The sequence below is a fragment of the Phoca vitulina genome, unplaced genomic scaffold (genome assembly GCF_004348235.1).
Source record: "Phoca vitulina isolate PV1807 unplaced genomic scaffold, GSC_HSeal_1.0 scaffold97, whole genome shotgun sequence".
In the NCBI taxonomy this organism is placed as follows: domain Eukaryota; kingdom Metazoa; phylum Chordata; class Mammalia; order Carnivora; family Phocidae; genus Phoca; species Phoca vitulina.
Genome location: NW_022589800.1, coordinates 255,583 through 282,603, shown reverse-complemented (window position 1 = coordinate 282,603; position 27,021 = coordinate 255,583). Strand labels below are relative to the sequence as shown.

Genomic DNA, 27,021 nt, shown 5'->3' with positions numbered 1-27,021 from the left:
CGCTTCCTGTTAGAGCATCTTTGCAACCACAGGGCCTGGGGTGGGGGAGGCAGCTGACATTCACATCCTCAACCCTTCACTGGGACTTCGCTCATTGGTCAAGGCGAGGTGACGTCAGAGCCCTGGGGTGGGGTGGTGGCGCCTGGGGCGTGAGCAGGTGACTGACACCCTTAGAGACCAGAATTCGGGGGGGTCCGGGGTGGAGACTGGAGGCTGGCTTGAAAGCAAGGTGGCACAGCACCCTGGAAAGCACCCCCCGGAGGGAGGATGCCCAGGCTCAGCCCCGGACGGGCCTGTGACCTCAGTCAAGTCACATTACCTCGCCGAGCCTCGGTGTGCACACGTGTGACCACGAAGGGGGCGAACTAGGTGATCTTTAATCCTTCCAGCTCTTTTTGTGGACCTCACTTGGGTGTTAGCTTCCTTGTAAAGAGTGTATGTACTGCTGTTCGCTCCCAGGCCTGTTTTGGGGAGACTCCGACGTGTCCCAGGAGTGATGACACCGCACACGAAGGCGCGGGCTGTGCGGGAAGGGGCTTTTCGCTCTGTCGGCCTAGCCGGGAACTCTCAGAGGTGGCAGAGGGCATTTCTTTCCCCCTCGCCTCCCAGCCACAGGCGTCCTAGCTCTTCGCCTACTTGGGGCCGAGGGGAACGGTGCTGAGAGGGTGTTGAGTTGCCCAGGGGCAAGAGAGAAACCAGGCAGAAGAGTTTTATCTGTTTATTTAAAAACAGAATATCATTTTATGTACAAATATGCACATATTTACACAAAATGTACATCCTAGGACCCCAGATCGTTGGGCTCCACATTCAAAGTCCTGGGCTGGCTGGGGAGCAGGGGATGACGTCTCTCTCTTGGTCCAGAAATCCAGCAGATTTCAGGCCAAGTAGGGTTTGGGCACAAAATCTAGGTATTCTGGCTGAGTGTGTTCAGGTGGGCCAGGCAACAATGGACCGTATCTAACCCCAGCCCAGACCCGCAGAAACTGCCACAAGAGCCCCAGGTTGGTGACCCCGAGGACCCTGGGGGAAAGGAGACATTCCTGCCCCCAGCAGCTCCTTCCCCCCTATCAGAACCAACCCCCCCCGTCCCTTGGGCTGTGATCACTACCCCGTCTCCCCTATACCACAACCAAACAAGGAGCCCTTGTCGCCCAGTCCCCGCAGCACTCTCCCAAGGGACCACAGACAACTGCCTATGCAGCGAGGAGCAGAGAGGCGGCTAGGGGAAGGGCCCAGGACCCCACCCTGTCCTCCTGCAGCCAGGGACCCAGGGGCTCACGCCCCGACTCAGACTCCACAGCACCAGGCTCCCTCCCAGGAGACTGCCTACATTCAAGTGCCTTAGAAGGGGCACCTTTCCGAGGCACAAGCACGAACCCCCTGCCGGGGTCTGCGCAAGGCCCAGCTTTGTTGACTTCCGTGGAGGCTGGTCTCACACTAAGCAAGCCAAGTAATAACAAACATCCAGATAAATCAAAAGTTTTGTTTTTCTTTTTAAAGATTTGTTTCTCTTATTAAAGTATTCGGAGCAGTATTCCTTAAAGAAACTCCCCCAACAGTTTTATTTATAGAAAATATGCACATGCAGCAGGCCCAGAGGCCACCAGAGGCCACCAGAGGCCACCAGAGAACACCAGAGCGCCAAGGGCTTCTCCAGTAAAAGGGTGCTAGTCTCTGGCCCACCCCTGGGCTGGCTGCTTCAACGTTCGCCCCTCGGCTCCCAAGTGGCGGGAGCCCGGCTCCCCAACTCAGGAGGCCAGAATCCAGTTCCAGCTATGCCAGCACACCTGGGTCTGACCACAGTCTCCGCCCCTCGCCTCCAACTCTGCGTCATTAATACTGCTCTGGGGTCTGAGGAGATAACCTGCGCTTCCAGATAGAGGTCACACAGCCACGCCATACACGAGCCAAGCCCATCACAGTTCGCTTGGACTCTCTCACACACACACACACACACACACACTCTGTCTGTGAACACACACAAGCGCAAGCGCGCACACACGCACACACGAAGGGGGTGGGGAGGACTCAACCGGCAGAGCCCCCCATTGTCGAACAGAAGGGTTGCAGGAAAAGGTCGAGCAGTCAGTGGGATGGGGAGCATCTTCCTCAAGAAATAAGGTGTGTAGGGAGGCCCCCGCGTGATGAGTAGACATTCCCCAGGTCAGCAGAAGGAGCCAGGCTCAGGGGAGGGAGGCAGGCCTGGGTCAGACCAGATGCCCCCGCCCATTGATGTAGATGCCATTGCCCGTGGGTTTGGCCCGCAGGGTCCCATTCTCTTGAACAAAATGGTTCATGGCCTGTTTGATGCCTTCATCCCGATCTTCCTCCTCCTCTGCCCGCCGAGAGCCTGGAGACAGCAGTTCCGTCTGCGTTTCAATCTCCCTCACCGTGGTCAGCGTGGAGTAACTGCGGCCCTCCGGCTCTTCACTCTGGACACCAAGGGCAGGGGCGCGTCAGGAGCCAAGGCAGGGCGGCCAGACCGGGGAGGGGGGGTCGGTGGGGGAGCAGTGGGGTCAGAGGTCAGGTGCAAGCTCAGGGGCTCAGAGCTGGGGGCCGGTAGCGAGCGTCAGACATGGGGAGGGACAGCCGGAGCACAAAGGCACAGCAGAGGTGCCAGGGCTGAGACACGGGGACTGGTGCGGGGCCGCTGGCCCACCCACATCCGGGAGCAGGAGTGGTGGGGACGCCGGTGGGGCCGGGGGGCCTCACCATCACAGAGCAGCTACTGTTGTCCTTGAGACTATCAGGGTGGCCCTCGGCTCTCAGCCCTACACTCTCCTCCGGCTGTGGGGCCCGGACACGGGGGAGGAGTCAGAACAGGGCTCCGCCTCCTCCCTCACCACCGCTCCCCCCACCCCGACCTGTCCACTCTCCCTGGTGCAGACGTCCTCACCGCCCCACCCAGCCCCAGCCTGGAACCGGTGCCGATGGTGGCCTCCCAGAGCAGCCCCCGGGCCCGTGCTGAAGGGAGCCAGGCGGACGAGCCCACAGACCCAAAGCAGCTGCGCCCCCAACTCCACCCCCAGCCCCAGCTGCGAGTCCGGGGCCAGGCCTGGTGGAGGGCCGTGCTTCTGGTCCGCAGAGGGACCCCCGGCCCTGGGGATGCACTCAGCCTTGGCACAGACCTGGCTCCTGGGGTCGGCGTGATGGGAATGCAGCCTCCGGATGGAGTTCTCCCTGGTCAGGGTCAGCTCCTCCTCACTAGGAAAGACGCGCCCCTGTTAGCAGCTGGGGGTCGTAGCGGCCTCCCAAGGTGGGCCTAGCTCTGGCCAAGCCTATGTGACACCGGGCCGGAGGGGCCGGGCGCTGTGCTGGCCCCACAAGTGTGACTGAGAGGCTGCAGGGGGCGGGGCTTGTGTGCGCGCGCGCTTGCACACCGCGTTAGAGTGTGCGTATTTGGTGATACCCGGGCGTATGGATCCGACCCTCGCTCAGCAGTACGGTTCTCCCCATTCAGCTGCGGCCCAGCCCTTCTCACTTCCCGAAGGACTCTGCCCACCTCCGAAATAAGCTCCCAGTCTCTCTTCTCTCCCAGGCCTGGCCCCCACCTCCTGCTCATCTCGTCTTTGCTCCAGCTTAGCTTGACCCGCCCGAGAGCAGCCAGTACTCACTATTTCTGGGTCATCTGCTGAGCCTTGCGCCGGTGGTACCGGGACATGAGCACGACCACCACCACCAGAAGGCAGAACAGGAGCGCGGCGATCACACCCACCACCACCACAGAGGCTGACACCAGGTCCACCTGCTTCCCTGGGGCATCCTGAGGGTCTGCTGGAGACAGGCCTCTGTCTGAGGGGGGATGCTCAGATCCCTGACCCACCCCCAGCCCTCACAAACCCTGCCACCTGGTCCTCACCAAACACATCCCAAACCACCCCCCTAGCTTGACCCTCTGCAAAGTTCATGCAGTCCCGCCCCTCCGAATCAGCACTGCCCCAATTCACCCTCTCCGGCTCGCTTGCTAGTGCCCCTCCAGGCCCTTGGCCCAGGCCCCCACGGCTGCCCCGGTGCTTACCAAGAACATCCACAGTGACCTGAGAGTCCCTGGAGGAGAGCTCATTGCTGACGTGGCAGACGTAGATGCCACTGTGCTCCGTGGTCAGCGGAGGAAAGCCCAGCGTGTCCCCTTCCGCTCGGACCCCACTGGGCAGAGGCCCGTCCAGCCTGGAGGACAGGGAAGCTGGGGCGGGCGGAGGCTGCCACCACCCGACGTGCCTGGGCAGCTCTCCACCTCCCTCCCCCATGACGTCACCCAGAGCCGCTGGCTGTTCCCACGGTGCCCCTCCCTCCCCCAGGCAGGTCCAGGCAGAGGCCCCTTCTCCCTGCCGCCCAGCCTGACCCGGGCACCCCCCCACACACACCCGGGGAAGATCCACACGTGTGCCATCCCACAGGCTCCCACGGGCATCACGTCATCCAGCCCCGGGTACCGGGCCGACGTGGCACGAGGTCCACACAACGGGACACCCCTTTCCTATCTGGGCTCAGATGTACTTGGAAAATGTAACCGCACGCCCCAACACCCAAGATGTTGCATGGCAGGGATTACGAACAGAGCCCGAGGAACAGGCCACTGCACGGCTCAGCGGCTCACATAGGAGAACGTGCCTGTCGGGGGCTCCCACACAGGTGCACCTGACCCCTGCCTGGTCCCTGGACGTCTCCGGCCGTGGCGCCGGCAATGCCGGGGGGTCATAGTGCCACTTTAAGAGCAATAACAGCCAGCTGTATCTTTTCGTCTGGTCCGCTTTAGGCACTCACATAAATACATAAAATGCGACTCTTTAAATACTGTATTATAGGGGCGCCTGGGTGGCTCAGACGTTAAGCGTCTGCCTTCGGCTCAGGTCATGGTCCCAGGGTCCTGGGATCGAGCTCCGCGTCGGGCTCCCTGCCCGGCGGGAAGCCTGCTTCTCCCTCTCCCACTCCCCCTGCTTGTGTTCCCTCTCTCGCTGTGTCTCTCTCTGTCAAATAAATAAATAAAATCTTTAAAAATAAGTAAATAAATAAATAAATACTGTATTATATTTCATAATTTGAAAGTTAGGGGGAAAAACCAAGGACTTATTGGCTTATTCCCTACCAGTGACCATGTATCGCAGACTCCCTGGTGCAAGTCAATAATAATATTTGTGACCATGCATATTCTTGCATAGGTCTGCGCATGTGCCCCAATTTATTTGGCGTTCAGGATATATTGTCCCAGCCCATAAGGAGTACACGGAGGCCCTGTGAGAGCAGGACCCTGGTCCCGAGCTATGCCCTCCCCCGGGGCCAGGCTCTTACCGTGTCCAGTTGTACGAGGGAGGGGGGTGCCCTTCACTCAGGCACTTGAGTGTAGCACCTTCTCTGCCGACCTGCCACAGCTTTTGGTCTTCAAGGCCCCTCACAGAGGCCTCAGCGAGGACTGGAATGGGAGGTGGGAGGAGAAAGAAGGGGAATGACGCTTTTGATCATGCTGTTCCTCGAAGGACCCCTGCCCCTGCCACCACCCCGCTCCCCCTTCTCTGTTTCTCTGTCCTTCTCCTTTGCAGCTGAACCTAGCCCAGCGCATCCTTGCTGGGTCCTTGCCACACAGCTCCCTCCCCTCTCTGAGCTCAGAGTCCACACAGATTTATCTGGGCAACAAGCCTCTAAGTCCCTCGGAAAAGATTCACACTTTTTCTGAATCCCCTGTTGTCGCCAGCGGACTCACGGAACAGGTGTTCGGTAAACTCTCCCTGATTCTCCAAAGGCTTAACGATCCTACTCATTCACACATTTCTTGAACAAACATTTGTTGAGGACCTACTTTGTGCCAAAGGCTGGGTTAGTATGAATAGAAAAGAGTCCTATGCCTGAAGAGGCTCAGAGTTTAATGCCAGGAAAACCTTATCTATTGCTCACTCAGTACCACCTAACGCACTACGCATTGTGCGAGATGCTTGGTCTTCGTGGCTTCTAATTCCCGTCAGAACCCTGTAAAGTTCATCTAATTATACTCCTTCTGCTGCTGGGGACAATGCAGACAAACAAGATTGAATAACAGCCGGTATGGAGCAGAAGTAGGGCTTGTCCAACGAGCACGAGGGCCAAGCAGTGGGGCCGGCAGCCCTCGGCAAGCCTGTCTGCCTTCATGGGCGCCTGGGTGGCTCAGTCGGTTAAGCGTCTGCCTTCGGCTCAGGTCATAATCCCAGGGTCCTGGGATCAAGCCCTCCATCGGGCTCCCTGCTTGGCGGGGAGTCTGCTTCTCCCTCTGCCTCTCCCCTTGGCTTGTGCTCTCGCTCTCTCTCTCCCCCCCTCAAATAAATAAAATCTTAAAAAAAAAAAAAAAAGGCTTGTCTGTCTTCGGGTATTTCCAAAAAAGTGCTTTCAATCCCATGTTTATACCCGATTCTCCCAACAACCCTGTGGAGCAGGGCAATCTCCTTTGTAAACAGGAGGGCACAGAAGGTCAGAAGGTCAGAGGGGTCTGAGTGGTCTGTCAAGGTCATCTGGGATGGGCCCCCGGGCGTCTCCCTTCGCACTAGCGCTCTCTAGGCCACATTAGGGGGCCTTCGGGATCCAGCCTGGCCAGACTGGGATGGCTCAGGGTCTCTCTACCCAAGATCCAAGTACTCACAGGCCACTTGGAGGATGTGAGTGATCCTCTGGTCCTGGAGCAGCCCAGGGTGGGACACCACGCAGGTGAGGGGCTGCCCATTCATGCTGCGGCTGGGCACCAGGTGGAACTCTGAAGTGACAGCAGCTGAGCGGGAGTGCTTGAAGGAGCGGCTGGACGCTGTGCCCTTGACCTCCGTGTCCCAGGTCACGCTGGGGGCTGGGCTGCCCTCTGCCGTGCAGGAGGCTGCCAGCGTCAGGCCCTGGCCCTCTTCTAGCGCTGGCCCGGGGTTCAGTGAGGGCAGGGGAGGTACTGCAGGTGGTGGGAGGCAGGGGTCACGGTCAGCACACCCATCAGGAGGCCCCGCCCCGTCCCAGCTCAGTCTTGCACAAGCAAACATTTTCAGGCTCTTTTTTTTCTCTTATTTCACCAACACAGGCACCAGAGGAGTGGTAGAATTTCAGCCGACTTCGTACCTTTCTCTACTGTTTGATTTTTTTACCATGAGCATGGATCATTTTTTAATAAACGTAATGAAGTAAATACAAAACCAACCAGACAACATCTATATCCTAATAATCACAGCCACCACCTATTAAGCACTTGCTATGAGCCAGGTATTGTGCTAAACACTTTATAAATGTGATTTTATTTAATCCTGTCAACAGACCAGCAAAGTAGGGATCATTATCCCTGAGTCACAAGAGAGGAAACTGAAGCTCGGGGAGGCTAAATGATTTGTCCCAGATCGTCAGCTCTAAAGGGGATGAAGTCTAGATTCACACTCAGGATTTTGACCCCCAAGGCTAGTGTTACTAAGTTCCACGTGGATAAAGGGAAACTAAAGGCCTTTATTTTTTATCTTCCTAACATGAACAGCTCAAGCACAGGATGGAAAAGATTTAACTAGACCACAGGTCTAGGGCATCCGTGGACCATAAGAGCCCACAGTGCAAAGTAGTGGTTTAAAAGTGATTGTGATCTCCAATCCAACCACATTCACCAGAGGTCCAGATCAAGAAAGGTATCAGCCACGCTGGTCAGAGCTGGGTCTGCCTGTCCATATCTCAGCCCCACATTTTTAAAACCATGGAGCCAAGGACTGCGAGAGAGGCTGTGAATGAGTGCTTTTGGTAGAACTGTTGCAGAAACTAGCAGTTGTAGCTTCCAGAAGAGGAGATGGGGGTGGGGTGGGGAGAGGAACGACAAAGACCCCCAGCCCTTTGAAAGGCTGAGGTGCGGAAGACAGAATGAGCCTGGGCCACATTGCTTCCGAGGGCGAAAGTGACCAAGGTGGGGAGTGCAGGTCAACAGAAGGAAGAATATTCTAATACATGGATTCTTCCCCGAGGCTGACAGAGCTGTAGGTAGCAAGCTGTTGAGGTCACTGGCAGAGAATTTCTAGATTGGCTGGGAGGATGGACTGGATGAGGATCCCTCACCCCTGCAGGACCCCCTTCCCTCTTCTTCCTGCTCTCCCTGGGCCCCATGCCTTTCTGCAGACCCCATCTCTGCGTCCCCCGGCTTCTGCCCTCGAAGGCGCGGGCGCGGACCCGGGGCCCTGCACCCGCAGCAACCCCCCCCCCCCCCCCGACGACCCCGGGCAGCCCCACTTACCCAGCACGCGGAGCCGCAGCCGCGCCTGGAAGCTGCCGGCGGGGAAGGTGCTGACGCGGCACTCGTACTCGCCCTCGTCCGCCTGCACCGCGTTGCGCAGGAGCACCGCGCCGTCCAGGGGGCTCCGTGGGGGGGGCGGCTGCTCCACGCGGCCCTCGTAGGCCGCGCTCACGTGCAGCCCGTATTGGAAGTGCAGCAGCGCCAGCTCCCGGGGGCCCTCGCCCGCGTCCACCCGCGCCCACGCCACCTGCCCCACCTGCTCGCCGGGGTCCCCTCGGTAGAAGCAGGGCAGCTTGGCGTCCTGGCCCAGCACCACGGTCACCAGGTCCGAGGTCTCCAGCTCGCCTGGCCGGCACCGGCCTGCAGGGGGCGGACAGGAGCGGCCAAGATTAGGGGTGCCGCCGGACCGGGGGCGGGGGCGGGGGCGGGGGCGGGGGGGGGTGGTGGACACTTATGCGTGATGACAGCGAAGGCCACCAGAACTCCTGGAGCACTTTCTGCTTGCCAAGCGCGTTCCGTCCATTACCTCATTAGATCCACAAAACCTTCCCAAGAGGTGGGCGTCATTATCACCTTTTAACAGCTGAGGAACCTGAGACCCAGAGACAGGAAGTGATTTGCCTAAGGCCACCGGGTCGCTGGCGGCAAGAGTCACACCCTCGCCCAGCCCAGGATCGTGTCCTGGGCAATTGTGAGGTGGGAGGCTCTAACTGGAAGAGAGTTACCCAGCCTCTGCCCTCGGGGAGCTCACGGTCCTCTCCGGGAAATGGACTTTATGCGCCCAAAGACCAGGGAAGCCAGGGACAAACTTTCACCGAAGGTCCAACCTACCACGGGGAGTGGGGCGGGGAAGTGACTGCTTTCTGGAGGTGTGGCCAGGAGCCAAGGCAGGGGTTGAAAACGGTTGGCGTCTAGGATGGGGCATGTAGTGTGGGAAGGGTCCATCCCAAGAGGCCCTTCAGAACATTCTTTTCATGGCTTGAAGATGAGAGACCTGGATTCCCAGAGAGAGGAAGGTATTCTATGTGGGAGGACTGGCACGAACCAAGGCTCAGATACAGGAATGAGCAAGTCACTGAAGACAGAGAGGCCCCAGGTCAGAGGCCCGGAGAGATGAGGTCAGGGCAGACACCCCGCGACAGGGTCAGGACGGGGACCAGAAGCCGAGGAGCAGAGACGGGGACCAGCGAGGAAGGGTGTGTCGATGAGGAACAGTAAGAAAGCACCCCGGGGTAGCTCTCATGTCACCTCATTTTCAAAGAAGGATCCCTTCCTTGCCCTCGTGGAACCTGAGATCTGTCCAGGAGGAAGAAGTACATTTGTGGACAAATACAGAAAGGTGTGACAGTCTCGGATTTAGTGCTCAGTGGTGCATTGCAGGCTAGCTGTGGGATGGGACAGTTACTGGGGCCCTGAGTTCTGTGGGAGGGCCTGAGGCAGGAGTTGGGTAGGACCAGGAGGGGGACAGACCCGGAAAGGGGTTCCAGGTGAGGGGCCAAGGTGGGCAAACCCAAGGGGTGAAGAGGCTGGTTGGTTCAGGAAGCAGAGAGGGAAGGACACACCTAAGGCAGAGGGTGTGTGTTGAGCAGGAGCGGGACACGAGGTCGGGCCTCCCACACCAGGCAAAGGGAGTCATGGGGGATCACTGCAGCGGGGGGCCAGTGGCGACGTGCCCTCCGACTAGAAAGCAGGGACCCTGAAGACCCGAGACTCACTAGGAACCCTTCGTGCTGTGGCACGGGGAGGAGGGGACAGCCCTGGGGGAGACTGACCAGAAGGAGAGATGAAAGACAAAAGACAGGGGCGCCTGGGTGGCTCAGTCGTTAAGCGTCTGCCTTCGGCTCAGGTCATGATCCCAGGGTCCTGGGATCGAGCCCCTGCATCGGGCTCCCTGCTCAGCCGAGAGCCTGCTTCTCCCTCTCCCACTGCCCCTGCTTGTGTTCCCTCTCTCTCTCTCTGTGTCAAATAAATAAATAAAATCTTTTAAAAAAAAAAGAAAGAAAGACAAAGGACAAAGGCAAGTCCTGGGTTTCTAGGATGAGTAACTTAGGAGGGAGGCAGGGCTTGAGGAAGCTCAGGGTCGGGAAGAATAAATGTGGAGCTGGGGAATAAAGTATGGGAAGCATAGGGCTGGGGGCAGAGTGAGGGCTCTCCCTGGGATGGCAAGAGCTCCTTGCCTTGGAACGGACATCCAGCAACTCCCAGAAGAGCATAGCCCCTGCCGCTGACCAGCACCGCACACCTTGCTCACACTGTGCGCCTCCTGGAAGGCCCTCCTCCCTATGTCTGGTAGCTCCTACTCATCGCTGTCTGGGTAACTCCTACTCATCCTTTAGGACTCCGCTTAGACATCACTTCCTCCCAGAGTCCTCCCTTCCCCCCCCCCCCCCCCCCCCCCCCTCGGGCAGCGTGAGGTGCCCTCCTCTGTTCTGCCCTAGCGCCCTGCTCTCACCTCGCCATAGTACTTTATCCCCTGGATGGCGTTCGCCCTTTTCTTGTCTGCCTCTCTCACCGGACAGAGCTCCCCGAGAGTAGAAACTGGGTCTCACATCACACAGGGAAACCTGGTTTCTGATTTCGTGCTCAGTGGTATGTGGTCGGCATTCTTGGCACGTAACTGGTGCCCGATTAATTTTATTGACTGAGTGAATGAATGAGAGAGAGAAAGAGGTAGAAGAAGGAAAGGGTAGAAGGAAGGGGAATGAATCTTTGGTTGGGCTGGGCAGACAGGGAGGGGTTGGCATGGCAACCAGGGGTGGAGGCAGGATAGGCTGGCTACCTGGGTTCGCTGCCAAAGGGAGCAGCTCTGGACTCACATAGGGAGAAAGAAGTGGGCGGAGGGGGCAGTTACGGAGGGAGAAGGTGAAGCCCCACTAGAGTGGACCAGAAGGTTCCAGTGAGGCAGAGCCTGGGCCAGGGGAAGGGGGTCCCATGGTCCTGCTAGCAGGGGCGGAGGGAGGGAGGATGCTGTTGGGAGGACCCGAACAGGACGGGACAGACCTGCAGGGCCAGATACCAGGGCCCTGACCTGCCTAAGCTGGTCTTGGTCCCACCCAGCCCAGCCTGGGAGTCCAGCTAACTACCCGCACTCCTCCCAGACACCTCCTCCCGGCGCTGGAGGGTGCAGGCCTGCCAAGGAGGGGCTGGAGGTGGGCTTGAGATAGGGGCTCATCCCCCAGCACATGGTGTCTGTGGTCCCACGGATCCCAAGCCCTGCTCCACCAGGACGCTCAAACCTTCCTAAAGACTATTTCTGGGACAATGTCAGATGGCTTATTTTCCTTCCCTATCCCTACACTTGCCAACCATCTGCCCCTCTCCACAACTAGTCACCCACGTTTTCCCCGACATATACCTTCTCCAGGGCACAACAGGCATATATATGCCTGAGTCACAATCCTCCACGTCCCTCCCTGTGGGTGCAAGATCCCCACTCCCCAGTGATAAGCTCAAGCTTTGTGGGATGAGGTACCCAGGAAAACAGGAGAGTCCCTTCAGGACCTCTCCCACAGCCCCCCACTGTCCTAAATCCACTATTCAGCGGGAGCATCTCAGCTGGGGGCAACACCCTCCTCCAGTTCATGCACACACACGCGTGCGTGCACACACACGCACGCACACATGCGTGCACACGTGCGCTCACACACACGCACACACACGTGCGCTCACACGCGTGCACACGCACACATGCACGCACACGTGTGTACACATGCGCTCACACAATGCACACGCACACACATGCATGCACACGCGTGCACACATGCGTTCACACACACATGCACACACACACACGCATGCATGCACAGGCTACAACGGAAGGAAGAGAGACCTTGGGCTCTAGAATCCCAGTCCTGGGCTAACCGGACCCAGAAGCCCAGACTTCCAGGCCAGGGCAGGCCAGGACCGCCGCCTCCTCCTCTCCCCCACCCAGTGCCCGCCCGGCGTCAGCATGATGATGTCACCAGAGCAAAGGAGACACACCGCCTGCCTGATGAGGTCACCCCGCGGGCATGTGGTTGCCAGGCCGGGCCAAGCCCACGGACCCTTCCGCAGCACATTGTTTGCTGAGGCCGGTGGACTCTGCTGGCCGGGCGCTCCTCCCTCCGACCGTGCCCACCCCTCCTCCCGGGAGCACCGGGACGCTGGTCGGGAGCCGCGGTGATTCAGAGGCTGCCACACAGCAGCAGGCCTAGCCGCAGCCGCCACCAGCCACCAGCCACCACCTTGCGCAATGGAAGGAACAGGCCCAACTGGCCAGACGGGATCCCTGCCCTCAGCCTCCCCCACCCCTGGCCAGGCCCCCACGGGCCTCTTTGGGGCCCTGCCCTCTGTGTACCCCGCCCGCTCCCAGACAGGCCCTCCACTCCCGGCCTGGGTTGGCTGCCTGCTCCCTACGCCGGGCCTGGGTCCCAGCTTCCCTCTCCGGGTGAGGCCCGGCCCCTGACCTCAGGAGGGGACACTGAGGCTGGCAGCCACAGATCACAGCGTCTTTGGGGAAGGAGGCTTTTCTTTACGAGGGGCCTTTCTCCATCAGTATCCCTGCTGGTGCAGAGAGGGGCACACGCAGGGGTCCTGGAGGGAGGGTCTGTGAGGAGGAGGAAGGGAGTCAGTGTGAGCCTCCACGTCTGAACGTGGGGCATCTTCGGGAGAGGACCTGGGGGGTCTCAGTGCTGGGCTCACAAGTGAGGCCGGCTCCTTACTTCAACGGGGGATGTTTCGCACTTGTATGTGCTCTCGTCTCATCTTTAGGGAAGTGTAGGTGCTTGGCGGCGGCGGGAGAGAGGAGCCGTGCAGTGGCGCGTGCGTGTGAATGGTGTGCGGACGCTATTCCGTGTGCGTCTCACAAGTCTGTGTCCCCGGCCCGCGCGACTCTGAACGCAGAGTAAATATTTTGATGTCGGTTTCTCCCGGGGCTGCCGCGTGTCTGTCTGTCTTAGCTGCCCTTGGTGTGTGGCTCTGCACCCTGGCCTCTGCGTCCCAGCTGGAGTGTCGCCAGGCACCCCTCCCCACCTCACCCCAGACTTGAGGGCAGATTCATCTCAGGTGGAGGTAGGTACCCAGAGATGAGGTCACTGTCCCTCCAGGTGATGGGAAATTGCCATCCGGGGCTCCCCAGCAGAACAAAACAAAAGCTCACCCTACCCTTGCTCCTCAGGTTCCTGCTAGAAGGACTCCCACCCTTCTCACCACTCCCCCTGGGAGCCCCCCCAGCCCCTCTGGCCCCCCAGGAGGCCTCTCCCTGGGAATCTGTCAGGCCTCTGTTGCAGCCAGCACCAGAAAAACCAGCTCTAGCTCCAGGCCTGGGGTGAGGGTTGTCTGGTGCGGGTTTGGTGGGAAGGGGGGGGGGATCTTGCCTAGGGCTAAGGGGAGGGGTCCAAACTGTCTGGGGGGGGGGCTCATTCTCCTTTGTTAACTCTTGCCTCCCCTCACCACACAGCAGCGGCCTCTACCAGACAGAGCTAGAATATGGGGGAGAGTCTGGGGTAAGAGAGGACCTGGGAGGAGCCCCGAAGCCCCCCATTCGGGACAGGTGGCATCAAAAACCTGCAAGCCCATTTTCTTCCCCCCCTTTCCCCCTACAACCTTGGCCTTGGAGTGCTAAGGAACTCTGAAAACCAGGAGATTCTCCCTCTGCCTTCATCCCCATCCCTCATTAGCCCCCATTGTCCTAAGCCCCCCAGCTTAGTGAGAGCTTCCCAACCCCGGGCAAAGTGCCCACCCACAGATTAGTGTCTGGGGAGGGGGGCCACACCAATCCCAAAGGGAGGCGAGAACAATGCAGGAGGACAGGCCTTGAGGCAGCCGGGCTCTGGCCCAGACACAGCTCCCAGCACAGATAAGTCCCCTAAACCCCCCGGAGCCAGAGTCTGAGCCCGGCTGAGTCACCACACCAGCCACACTGTGGGTGGGAGACCCGGCACTCAGCTTCTCCCAAACTCCCGAGATCCTAGCCACCCCCACCCCGAAATCCTGCCAGCCAACCCCCCCAAAGTGGGGGCCAGCTCTGCCCCACCCCAGATCATCGCGTCAGCCCAGCTCTCAGGACACACCAGTCTTAAAGGCAAGCGGGAAGGGGGTGGCCAGCAATCTAGGGGGAAAGCTCCTGAGGCCAGAAGCTCCCAGGCCCAGTGAGACAGGTGACCCCACCTCCTTCACAGGCCCCCAGGTCTGAACTTGACCTTCGACCTTCGTGTTATATTCAGTGTTCAGATCCAGCCCTGGCTCTTCTCCTCCCTTCCCTCCTGACTCAGCTCCTCACCCCGCTGCCAGCCCTTCTCTTGGCTAGCTTTTGGTCAGTGCTAGGGGAAGTTGTGGGGGCCAGAAAGTCCTGGCCTCCTCTCCTCACGAGGCCTGCTCCCTACGGTGGCTGTCCTCCTCAGCCTGGAGGGCTCCAGGGCCCCGACATGGTGCTCTAGAAGCTGGGACCATGGGCTCTGCGGCAAACCCCCCACTGCTATCTCTGTAGTGGGGGTCCCCTTAGGCCAGCCCCCCTGAAACACTAGGGTGGGGCCAAGGTCACTGGGGCCACAGGGCTTCCCTGGGATTCCCCTAGTCCCTGCTACCTTGGGTGGGGAATATGCCTCCCTTTCTGGCTTCCCTGGGTTGGGGTAGGTCCTGTAGGAGAGGGCCTGCCCACCTCTGTAAACAGGAGTAGAAAAGGAGGGATGGGGCCCCTCCCTTCCTAGGGAACTAACCTCCGGTAGAAAGCTGATCCTAATCCTTGGAGGGCAGACCACAGAATTCAGGGAAGCCCTCACCCTCTGGTCCTGCAGGACCCAGTTGGGCCCAGACAAAGAGCTAGAAACTAGCATCCTACTGGAGGGGTGCCTGTAGATTTGGGCCCCTCAGCCCCAGGGCAGGAGATGGGGGAGGGAGAAGGGAGGGGACCTCACCCGGAAACTCATCCCATTAAGGAGAGACAAAGAGCTGTGGTGTCAGGAGCCTCCCAAGCCTGGGCTCCTCTCCCCATTGGGGTGGGGCAGGGCCCTGGGGCTCAGAGCTCTAATGGCCCAGGAGTTGGGGGGCGGGTGCTCTGATTTGCAGCAGGGCAGGGGCAGAAGGCAGCGTCCAGGATACAGCCACCCTCGGTCCCCGCTGCGAGATGGGTCAGGACGTGTCCCCTGGCGTCACCACAGCTAGCCTGGCCACCTCCTCCAGCACCCTCCACCCCCCCACCCCCCCCGCCAGGGGCTGGACAGTCACAGAGCCATAGGACTGCAGAGCTGGAAGGCCCGTGGAGACTGTCAGGTCCTACCTCCCGGTCTGCTGAAGTCCACCCTCTTAGCTGCCCAAGGTCACCTAGCAAATTCATAGCGGAAATGGGGCCAGAATGCAAGACTCCTCTGACTGCCAGCCCAAGGCTTTTTCAGAGGCAAGAAATAATCCTGCTTCCCGGGGGGGTTACACACAGAGGAGCCAGAATGGGGGTGGCAGTGGAGGTGGGCATCAGGCTGGGAAGCTGAGGTTGGGAACCAAGCTCCAGGCTTCAGACCACCCTCCAGCTCTGCACAGGTCCTAAGCAGACGCAGCAGAGTGGTGGCTCACTGCGCACCGGCCACCTGGGATAAGCCCGGGGCCAGGGTGCCCCCGAAGCCATGGCACCTGTCCATCAGGCAGTGGGCAAGGTCAGGGTGATGCCCTGATTACAAGAGGTCTCCTCTCCCCTTCCCTGGGCTCCTCTTAGCAAGAACAGCTTTGTGTCCTGGAAAAAGAAGGCGGGGACCATGTCTTGTCCCCACTGCGTCTCCAGCACCTAGTACCCCAGCTGCACCCAGCGTGCACCCAGATGTGCGAGCCTTTAATGGGCGTGGGGCTGGGAGACCAAGACACTCACCCTGGTCATACTTCTAACACTAGGAATCTTTTTTTTTTTTGAAGGAGAGAGAGAGAGAGCGAGAGAGTGTGTGAGCAGTGGGTGGGGGAGGGGCAGAGGGAGAGGGAGAGAGAGAATCTTAAGCAGACTCCATGCCCAGCGCCAGCCCAATGCAGAGCCCAACACGGGCCTCAATCCCACGACCCTGAGATCATGACCTGAGCTGAAATCAAGAGTCTGGCGCTCAACCAACTGAGCCGTCCAGGCGTCCCTAACATGGAGTAATCTTAAGACGTCACTTGCCTACCTATTTCTTTCAGTTTTCCCATCTGGAAAATGAGGCAGTTAGAGTGGTGACCTCCCTGACCCCTTCCACGTCCTGAGACCCCATGGCTCTGTCCTTCAGGGGCGGGTAGATCCCACAGAAAAGTGGCTGCCACGTAAGTTCCCTGGCCCCAGGGACCGGACCCCACCCTCTGGGCCTGAGCACGTGAGGAGGGTTGTCTGGAAAATGGGAATTAAGACAGGGGTGAGAGGCAGGGGTTGGAGCTCAGTATCCTGTGATTGGAGACTGGCCAACGACCCTTCCGTTCCTTCCATTGTAAGATCAGCGCAAAAGGGATGCCCACCCACCCACACATCTATGCCTCATTCTCCCCACAGCTTCAGCTGGGGACCGAGTGGGGAGTCACTGCTGGGCGCTGCCGGACAATGAGACTCCCTTGCAACTGCACCTGGGCCGATCTAGGTAGGGCTCTGTCTTCTGAGGACCAGGATTCCTCAGTTACTCTTTACCCTGGAAACAGCCTAGGGAATCCCACTGTGGCCTCACCGTGCACACACACACACACACACACACACTCTCTCTCTCTCTCCCCCACTCCGAAGATTATAAATTCCTGTAATTTATATGCACTAGGCAAGAGCAACATAAGGCATCTACTCGAGGAAATAAGGGGACAGGGAATAAACAAAAGGAGGCCACACCCTATCTAGAAAGTACCCTACCCTAGACCCCCACTCATCTAAGTATCACGCCCACCTGACCACCCTGGCATTTAACAGTGTGCCCAGGGAAAGAGAAGGGCCAGAGTGAAGGAGCTTCCAGCTCCCCAGTTGTCTCCCAGCAGGGGCTCCAATCTCTAGGACATCATGGAGAGGAGAGAAGGAAACAGGAATGCCCTGTCCACTCTCTGGGGCAGCAGGCTTCCTACACCCTGATGACTGCTAAAACCAGCTCAGCCCTGAGTCAGCCCAGCGCCAGTCAGCAGTTTTGGAGCCTGGGGGGGCAGGCGAAGGAGCCTCCAGGAAGCCCTGGGGTGAGAGGCCCCCCCCTTGCCCCCCCCCCCCCCCCCCCCCCCCGCCCACCTGCCCGGGGCCAGCACGTCTCTCCCCCCGGAGGCAGCTCTGGCTTAGGCAAGGCGATGGCAGAGGTGGTTGGGGACCCCAGACATAGTGACATGGCCCGGGGCAGAAACAGGTCAAGAAGGGGGAAGAGTGACCCCGGCTCTCGTGGGGGCACTCCTGGCGGGGGGAGTGGGAGAGAGAGATCGGTTCCTCAGCCCAGAGTCAAAGGAAAGAGAATGTTTCTGTGTGCGCGCGTCAGTGCGGGTGTGCGTGCGCGTGCGCGCGCTGGCTTGGCCTCAGACGCAGGGGTCCTGACGGTCCCGGCGAGTCCTACCTGTAAATGATGCCAGCAGCAGCAGTAGCAGCAGGGCCTCGGGCCCCCACATCTCGGCTCCCAGGGACAGGGCCATCGGTCGGAAGGCAGAGCTGCCCAGTGGTTCTGAAGTTCCCCCGAGTTCTCCCTGGGAGCCGGCTCTCGAGCTGGAGAGGGCACCGACCCAGGAGGCAGGAGATCGCCGAGTCCACCTGCCTGTCCCTCTGGGGGTCTCTGCTGGGGACCCAGCCCCGCTCTGCCCACCCAGCTAGAGCTACCCCCAAAAAGCCGTGGTCGGGAGCTCCGAGCTCCCCCAGAGCTGCTTCCCACGCCGCGGCCAACGACGACGGCGGCAGAAACCTGGGAACCTGCTCAGCAGGTCAGAACAGGTGCGTCTCCGGGGGTGGGGCCTGGCACGGAGACTCAGCAGCCACCGCCCCCACGGCCTGGGCTGGCTAATGGGCGCCACGGAGGGAGGGAAGGACCTGGCGGGGGGGGGGGGGGGGGGGGATCCCATCGTCAGCTCCAGGCTTTACCTGGCAGCATGGAAGGGGCTGGGAAGGGAGAGGCAAGGTGCTGGGGGGGCGGGGTAGAAGAAGGCCCAGGGTGGCTCAAAGAGGGAGGCACCAGGCCAGGAGGAACAGCGGCAAGGCCCTTGTGGGTGGAAAGGAACCCAAGCATCCCGCACCCTAACTAGCCTTGCTGCCTCCCCAGGGCCTTGCCAAGTTCCCCAATCTCCTGGAGGGGCTCAGCTTTGATGCTGAGAATCGGAGAAGCCCGGAACTGAGAAGTACGGTATTGGCCCATAGACCTCATTCTCCAGACGAGAAAAGGGGCCCAGAGAGGGGAACGGGCTTGCTGGAGGACACACAGCTTCGATAGTAACACGGTTTTCTTGGACATCTCTATCCCTGAGACAGGGATCTAGTTCAAAGACCCTGGAGAAGGAGCTTAAGTGACGCCCTCCTGGGTCCCACCGTCCATAGGAGAAGCCAAAGGACTGACGGAGAAATTAGCCCCACAGACTCCTGGCCTCCCTAGCGGGACCCTCTCTCAGCTTCAACACCTCCCTGTTACCCGGCCAGGAATCCCCAAAGTGCATCAGCACAACTCTCCATGGTTCATTTTACCCTTTTATGCCATGGTCACAGGACGAGAGCACATGTCTGGACTTGGCAAGGGTAATCTTCATTTCAAATACTCTGTCCTTGTATCCTTGTAAGTATACTCACACTCGTAGGACCATGTGCATAAAATGTCACCACCAAGTCACACAAAACCTTCCTGGCCAATCTGGGATAGCCAGAGGAAGGGAGCAAGCTCTGAACTCCCTGAAAACTGGGTGAAGGGGAGGGACAACCTCACGGACAGACTGGGGCCAAAAAAAAAAAACAGGTAAGGGGCGCCTGGGTAGCTCAGTCGTTAAGCATCTGCCTTCCACTCAGGTCATGATCCCAGAGTCCTGGGATCGAGCCCCACATCGGGCTCCCTGCTCAGCGGAGAGCCTGCTTCTCCCTCTCCCACTCCTCCTGCTTGTGTTCCCTCTCTCGCTGTGTCTCTCTCTTTTTGTCAAATAAATAAATGAAATCTTCAAAAAAACAAACAAACAGGTAAATATGGAGTGAAACCTGAGAAAAGGAAATATAGGTTAAGCTTTGCAGCAGGACTCTTTTGTGTGGCCAGAGGCAGGAAGGAGGACTCGAGAGCACTAAGGGAGGGTCATCTTGCGTAGACTATTTCCCACAGCCCACAGCCCACACCCCCAACTCTGTCAAAATCGCATTCATCTTTCAAAGCTGACCTCAGATGCCACATCTTCCACGAAGCTTTCTCAGCTCCTCCCACCCAAAATGAATCTTTCTCCCTCTGCTCTTCCCCAGCCTCTGCTAGTCCCTTTATTATAGCTTATGTACCCATAATTTGTGCACATCTTATCTCCTTACCTAAATGTAAGCTTCGGTTCACAAAGCATGGATTGGAGCCTGCTGCATGCCAGGGACCCAGCAAATGTGTGAAGCTGAGGGACGGGACCAGAGCTGGGGTCTGTGAACGCCTGGAACCATCAGGCTTGTTTAATGACCTCGTCTCCGTCACCCCTGCTAGGTCAGCCCGCGGCACTTGGCACTGAACACACTTTTGCCAAAGGCATGAATTGGTGAGTGAATGGATGTCAGTATGGAAAGGGTGGTCCAGGAGGGTCAGTAAAGTGGAGATCCCGACTCCCCTGGTCCTGGGCTGTCACCCGGACCCTCACCCTGCCTCTGGACCATGACCCCCCACTCTGGTCTAGATCCAGCTCTTGGCAGTGACCGTGCTCGTGACCTCTTCTTTGTGGGCTATTTCCAGTGGGTCAGGGGTGGCCTCAAGGGCCAGGCCAGATGCCCAAACTCCCCAGTTTCTCTCCACCTCCATCTTGGCAAACCCCTTCCCCTCCTTAGGATGCAGGTCCCCGCCTGTGCCAGAAGGGCAGCCTCACCCCGATGCCGCTTTGAGATCCGCTGAGGCAGGGGTGGAGTAGGGCCAGGGGGGATGGGAGGGGGGAGCATCCCGTGTTATAATTATAATTATCACACCTTGGATCCTATCGCATGGTTTCAGAGGAGCTCCTTTCCTTCCCACGGATTCACCCCTCCTGGTCCAGGAAACCGGAGGAGAAACTGAGGCATGGGGGTGGGACAGCAGTTAGGTCATGGGGTGGGCATCCAGCGCCTGTATCCCCTCCGCCTTCCCATTCACAATATACCCCCACCCCTCCACAGTGCCACCGGCCAGGAAGTCTGTGAGCCCCTCCATCCTCACCCCTACTCCAGCCATATGGAGCACTGAGGGGAGGCGGGACTTGCCAGAGCTGGTGTTAAGGCCAGGATGTACCCAGTGTAGTCAGGCCAGGGAGCCACCCCTGGCCTTGGCTTGAGGTAGGAGTCTGGCCCTCTCTCATCTAACAAATACCCATCTCCAATTGCTCTCCGCCCTGTGCCCTCACCCTTGTGCGTCTCACGAGGGCGTGCTCTTGGGGAAACAGGCCGTCTCACTTAGGCTTTTCCTTCCCTCCTCTGGGACGAGGCCTGGGGAAAGGCAGATTCCAGGGCTGGGGCCGGAAGAAAATCCTGGCTGGGGAAGATCTAGACCAGTGCCTGGTTTCCTGGGTTCTGTTCTTTCTTCCTCATTGAACCCCCATTCCCCTCGTGCCTCACTACCTACCCTTCTCCCACCCAAATTCCGGGCCCTACGAATGGGAGCAATTCAAGCCCAGGTGGCATCTTCAGCGTGTGTACCCGCCTGAGCGGCATCACCGTGCGTGCCTGCCTGCCTTAGTTTACTCACAGACACTTAGTGAGCACCACTTTGTGGCAGGCTCCAGGGAGGGGACAGGGACACCTAACACAGGGTGCCTGCCCTCCGTGAGCCCTCAGTTAGGAGAGCTGGGAGACAGAAACTACAGGACGCTGTAGCCCACCAACCTGTGTTCCCTCCATGTCTCTGTGCACCTGCCGCGTCCAGTTTCGGGCTGTTCCTGCCGCGTACAACTGCAGATGTTCACAATCTGCTTGTGTCCAAGCATCTGCTTACAACTCATCTCTGTCCCCATGGCAGGCTGCACACCTAAGCCAAACCGGTCCGAGTGGGTTGTGCTGAAAGTTTTGTTTGTGTCAATGGGACTTGGAGGTGAGTCAGGGAGGGACAAGGATGGGTGGGGTGGGGTGGTGAGAAGAGTGAGAGTGAGGGTCAGGCTGAGTGAGGGGGAGGAGGAGCCGGTCAAGGCGGGGGGGAAGGGTTGGGCTGGGGGGCGGTCAGGAGGATGGGTTGGGGTAGGAGTAAACCAGAGAGCTCCTTAATGAGTAATATCCCTCTTTGCAGTGAGATCCCAGGTCACAGAAGAGTCAGAGGCTTGGGGGCAGGGGCAGGGGAGACCCTCGGGCTTTGGGAAAGACGAGAGTGGATTATAAATCAGTGGAACTAGGTAGAAGCCTGCGTGCGGACAAAATGTCTGCCACTCCTTGCTACCCAGCTTGGTTTCTCCGTGTGAGAGGAAGCGATTTCTGATCTGCTCATTGCCTCGGTTTCTACAGCTGGTGCAGAAAGGCTTTGGGGGTGCTGATCGACGTGGTGGTGGAAGATTGCTGATATGGAATTTGATGCTATCCCCCAGGACCAAGGCTTAGAGCTCACTTCTGCTCCTTCCTAGGATGCCCCCCACATGCAGAGATCCCCATACGGAGCATGGGTTCCAGCAGCTTTTCCTCCACTGGAAAACACCTTTGCCCCCTGGGGCTGGAGTGTCACCGTGCCCAGTATTAGGATGGTGGCATCCTGTTTTCCAAGAGATTGCATTTGAAGGTTCCATCTGACACGTGCTGTGCTGTTCCTATCTCCCTGTGCTGCAGGCCCAGTGACGCCCAGTGACGCCCAGTTCCCGGCCCCATTCCTTCATGGCAACCACACTTCCTGGTTGCCTCCAACACCCCTTGGAGCTCAGGGGGCTGGAGCTGCTTGTTCCTAAAGGCGTCTACAGCTGGAGTGACCCACCTGGGGGAGATGGCTCAGCAAAAGGCACGTGCGGGCCCCGTTCCCCAGAAGGCCGTTGGGTGAGGGATCCCCTCCTCCTTGCTCTCACCCCATAGGCTCCCCAGGCATCTGCAAATACAGGACCAACTCAGGGCCCAGGGCCTGGGGTAAGAGACAGATGCCTTTATTCTTTGACCCTGTGTCTCTGGATGGGCTGGCACTTTTAGAAGGCTCCAGAAATAGGTCATGGCAGGTCTAGGACGAGAGTGGGAGCCCTCATGGAAACCAGTCTCCCAAGCGGGGACGGTGGCAGCAGGGGGCACAGCAGCAAGGAGGGGTAAGAGCAAAGCAAGCAGGGTCCTGGGCGCTTGGCAAGAGAACAGGTTCTCGTGAGGATCCCAAGCTGTGCCCCCTGCCCTCTCCCAGTCTCCATCCCAACCACACAAGGCATGAGGCTCCTCCCAGGAAGCGCACCTGCGGGGACACATGTCGCAGCCCCCAGGGCCCAGGTGGCCTGCAGAGGCCGCACCACCAGCGGCGCCTTCAGGAAGCACCAGGCCTTTGGAGTCTCTCACGTGCATCCAAACATTCAGCTTGGACGCGGCGGGTATGGCGCCTCTGCCACCAACGACAGCCACTTCCTGGCCATCGCCTGAGCTCCTGTCACCCCGACTCAGCTGCCCCGGTCTGTGGCAGAAGGCTCGGGGTGCAAGCCGAGCAGGGCAGGCCCCGGACTCCCCTCCTGGGCATCTCCCCACACCGGCCCCAAAAGGCACGCAGGCCTTCCTTGCAGGCAGCCCTAGTCGCTGCCCTCCAGCATCACCTCGAAGCATTTCTGAGCCTGTTTCTCCTCCAGTTCTAGAAGTGGTGTAAAAAAAGAAGGGCTAGGAAGCCAGAAAGAGAGTGAGAGTTCTTTCCTGTGATAGTTTGCAAGATCAGGGAGCACTGGTCCATGAACTAGAAGGAAAGGGTAGAGGAGCAGAGATGAGTCTCACTCCCCCTGCTAGCCTGCTTCCCTCCTGGGCCCAGGCCTCCATGCTCTAAGGTCTTCTGTGGGGAAATCCTACTCCCCGGAAAGGGCCCATACACTGCACCTCACTCAGGTCCTCGTCAGGAACTGATACCCTAGGACCGTGCCCGGGGACAGCCTACAGTCTATAATGTAGCCAAAGGGGAGAAGCCTGGCCACTCCTGGAAGGTTCCAAAGCTCCTTGCAGGAAAGTCAGAGGGTTGGCTCTGTTCAGCAGCACAGAGAGAAAGAGAGAGAGAAGGGCAGACTCAGAGAAACACAAAAGTAGAATTGGTGAGAGACAGATCTCAGGGCACACGGAGACAGGCAGACACCTAGAGAAAGAAAGGAGCAGGGGTGAGAAATAGACACACACGGAGAACGATGAGGAGTAATTCAAAGAGACAAAGAAGCTGAGACAAAGTCTGCAACAGAGACAGAAAGACCTGAAGAGAAATTTCTGAATGACTCCTTGCCCACTGCTGCCCCTTCCGCCTACTTCCCTCTCCTGCTCTCCACTTCAACCACTCAGCATGGACCCAATGACATTTTCCTACTCAGTATCGCCAAGTCCCTTAATTCAAGTTTTTCCCCATCCTTAGCCCACCTCCCCCCACCCCCAACCTGCCTGATTGCCTCTCCGCTCCACCCTGTCTGCTCACAGTCCCACCTTTCCCTCACACTCCTTCCCGCTCATGTCTCAATCGAACGAGCTCTCAAGATCTGGCCTCTCGCTGTCTCTTTTCCTGGCCATTCCTCTGTCCTTCTGTTCATCCATGTCCTTATTCTGGCTGAACTAAGAGCAAAGAGCCAGAATTAGGGCCAGGAAGGCATGGGGCCAGGCAGTCAACTGGCCAGAAGGAGCTGGGGAAAAACGTAGAAGGTCAGAGGACAACAGAGGAGCCAGAGAGGGTGGGACAGCCCGGGGGACACAGGCAGAAGGGATGGAGGAAGTCTGGAGAACGTCTCCAGCTGTTGTGCCCTGAACAGAGCTGAGAACCAGGGCTGGCGCCAGGGTCAGAGTGAAGTTAAGGGAAGGAGAAAACAGAGTAAGAGTTCTGTGAAGGATTGAGACGAGCAGACAGCGGTCTGGGGCTGGGACAGACATCTGAGACTGGGAAGCTGGGCTCTAGGCACCCTTGCTCACCAGAAATGGCCACCAGAGGGCCCTGTCAGGACTGGGAGACTTTCAGGATGATCTGGCCCCCAGCCCCCTTCCTGCACAGAGGTTGTCCCTGGATATTATTGGCAGGTGAAAGCAGGGCCAGAAAAGGAGGAGCCCTTCTGGCTGCTCTTCTCCTATTCTCACACAGTCCCCTTTCAGGGCTACCCTTCACTCTATCTTAATGCCCCTTAGTTTCTGGAACACTGACAGGGCCATCACAGACCACTTTAGATGCTGCTCTGGGGTATAAAGTATATGTCATACAAAGGCAGACTGGCTTTTCTTTCCTTTTTTGTCTTGTTCTCCCCCCCGCCCCCCACCTTCCTCTTTCCCCTGGATTCTTTTCTGCCTTCTCCAAGATTCGGGCTTGATTCCGACTAACCAGAGGAGGTAGGAGTCCTGAGCAGCTCCTCCCCTGGGTCTATGTAATGGAAACACCTCCAGCTACTAAATGGGACTGGAGGGGGGATGGCCAAGGAGTATGTGAGGTTCAGGTTCTACATCCAAGTGAAATGCAAACCAGCGAGGACGCAGAGTCAGAGTGGAAGCTGAGAGAAGGAACACTGAGCTGTGAGAGAAAAGCTGGAAAGGCCCCTGGGGTGGGGAGTTCCCTGTTCTACCCAGAAGAGGCAGAAAATGAGTCTATCCCGGGGCACCTGGCTGGCTCAGTCAGCAGAACATGTGACTCTTGATCTTGGGGTTGTGGGTTCGAGCCCCACGTTGGGTGTAGAGGTTACTTTAAAAAAATAAAAGCTCTGGGGAAAAAAAAAGAAAGAAAATGAGTCTGGCAAAATGCACATATAGGCCACAAAGGGCCAGCCCCCAGGCAACTCCTTGCCTAAATCCTGGGAGTATGATAGATCTTGAGTCCAGCTGTTAGGAGCCTGGCCAGTCAGAGAAGTCTTGGGGAGAAGGCTGGCTTTTGGATTTCAGTGAGGGACATTAGAAGTTGGTGATATGGGGAGCACCTGGGTGGCTCAGTTGATTAAGCGTCTGACTCTTGGCTTGGGCTCAGGTCATGATCAGAAGGTCATGAGATGGAGGCCCGTGTCAGGCTCTGCACTCAGTGAGGAGTCAGCTTCAGATTCTCTCTCTCCCTCCCCCTCTGCCCCTCCTCCCACTCGTGCTCTCTCTCAAATAAATCTTAAAAAAAAAGTTGGTGATTTTTTAGAGATTTTGTTTCCATGATCTGAGGAAACTGAGGATCCTCTCTGTTAGACCTCGTAGACCCTAGGAAATCTGGAAATGAGTGGGCAGAGACTTTCAAAGCTCTTACTGGATCTCGGCTTCAGGAACAAGTGGGAAACAGGTCTTGTGACCCTCTGGTCTTTCTGCGCCTTCCTGCCCATACTCTCTCCATGCTGTTTTCTCTGAGGACCAAAAGTTCAGGTCAGGGGGCCTATGCCATCAGACCCCTGTATTACACGTCCGTCCCCACTGCAGCCCTGGTCATTCTCTATGCCTCCATTCCTGGGGCATGATGGGGAATGAGCTGATGGGTAGAAACCAAAGGCAAAAGTAGCAGCCATCACTCCCATTTGCAGCCCGGCACTGGGGACACACGGCCTGTTTCTGTCCCACACTCTGTTTCTGCAGAGTAGGAATCTGTCTGCATTTCCTCCTGTAGCCAAAATTAGTCAGCTTGGATCTGGGCCTCTTCATTCTTCACTGGGTCCTGGAGGGACAGAGTTGGGAAGAGGCTCGGGGACTTGGCTTGAATAAAAGGGAGATACCAGGGAGGGGCGGGAGACTGTTTTTCTCCCTCCTCCCCCACTACACCCCATCCAGCTTCTAAGGCTGGGCAGCTTCTGCCCTGGATCTTATCAGGAGAAACTCCCTGCCCTTCATCTCTAGTTCCAGATGCCACCGTCCCTCAGTTTCCTTGCGTTGTATCAGCCTAAGAGGCAAGCTGAAATAAGGAATTATCTTTCCCAGGACTCAGTAGTGAAAAGTTCTCCAAGGCTTCAGCATTTTTCCCTCGCCGCCCCCCAACCCAACCGCACACACACACACACACACACACACACACACCCTCCCCCCCCCCCTCTCCCCCCCCCCCCCCCCCCCCCTCTGACGACGTGCCCTAAGAGGCAGGCTCTACCACCCTCTAGTGGCCAGAGCAGAAAGGACGCTCCCAGCCGATCCACCAGGACCTTCAAGGCTTTAGCAGGGAACGTCTTCTGAAAGACACAGCACAGTTTATAAATGAGAAAGCTGAGGAGGCCTACAGAGACTCACCCTGAGAGTCAGGGGCACGGTTGGGACCAGAACCCAGGTCTCCTGACTCCCAGGCCAGTGCTTGGGCCCCGTTCCCGGCCTCCCCCTCTGACTCATCCCTGGGGAGGGCAGGTGGATTTGGAAACGGGTGTCCCCCCTGCCCTGCAGAGCCACGCCTGTACCTCAAACCAGCTCGCAGCTTTGATAACAGGGGTCCTTCTGGGGCCCTGGCTGCCCTCCGACTTCCAGGATTGTTCTGGACCTCGCGCAGCTGCCGTCGCCACGGTGACAGCACCGTCCGTTCCCGCAGCTACCCAGGTCTCCTGTCTCCACGGTAACCGGTGCTTTGCGACCTTCACTTTGCAGCGGTCGCGCTTCCGGTGCAGCGGCGGTTGCTGGGCGACGGCCACGGGAGGCAGGGACCCGGGTGGTTCCCGGGGTAGAGGGG

At 58.5% G+C, this 27,021-nt stretch overlaps 1 protein-coding gene across 6 annotated transcripts; it reads right to left on the bottom strand.

Annotated features, from left to right (window-relative positions):
* Window positions 1-786: 786 nt before the first annotated feature.
* NECTIN4 (nectin cell adhesion molecule 4) lies at window positions 787-26,925 on the bottom strand. 6 transcript variants are annotated; one of them, XM_032397195.1, is made up of 11 exons: window positions 26,756-26,925; window positions 22,204-22,311; window positions 17,698-17,843; window positions 8,204-8,563; window positions 6,608-6,898; window positions 5,293-5,413; window positions 4,022-4,170; window positions 3,618-3,777; window positions 3,132-3,207; window positions 2,716-2,790; window positions 787-2,435 (listed from the first exon to the last, which is right to left on the bottom strand). In XM_032397195.1, the coding sequence occupies exons 3-11, from the start codon at window positions 17,771-17,773 to the stop codon at window positions 2,211-2,213; spliced, it is 1,533 nt and encodes a 510-aa protein (XP_032253086.1). In that variant the 5' UTR covers window positions 17,774-17,843; window positions 22,204-22,311; window positions 26,756-26,925; the 3' UTR covers window positions 787-2,210. The 6 variants fall into 6 exon arrangements, with proteins under 6 accessions (XP_032253086.1, XP_032253085.1, XP_032253084.1 ...); XM_032397194.1 differs by lacking the exon at window positions 22,204-22,311; XM_032397193.1 differs by lacking the exon at window positions 26,756-26,925 and having other exon boundaries at window positions 22,204-25,024.
* Between the last annotated feature and the right edge of the window lie 96 nt (window positions 26,926-27,021).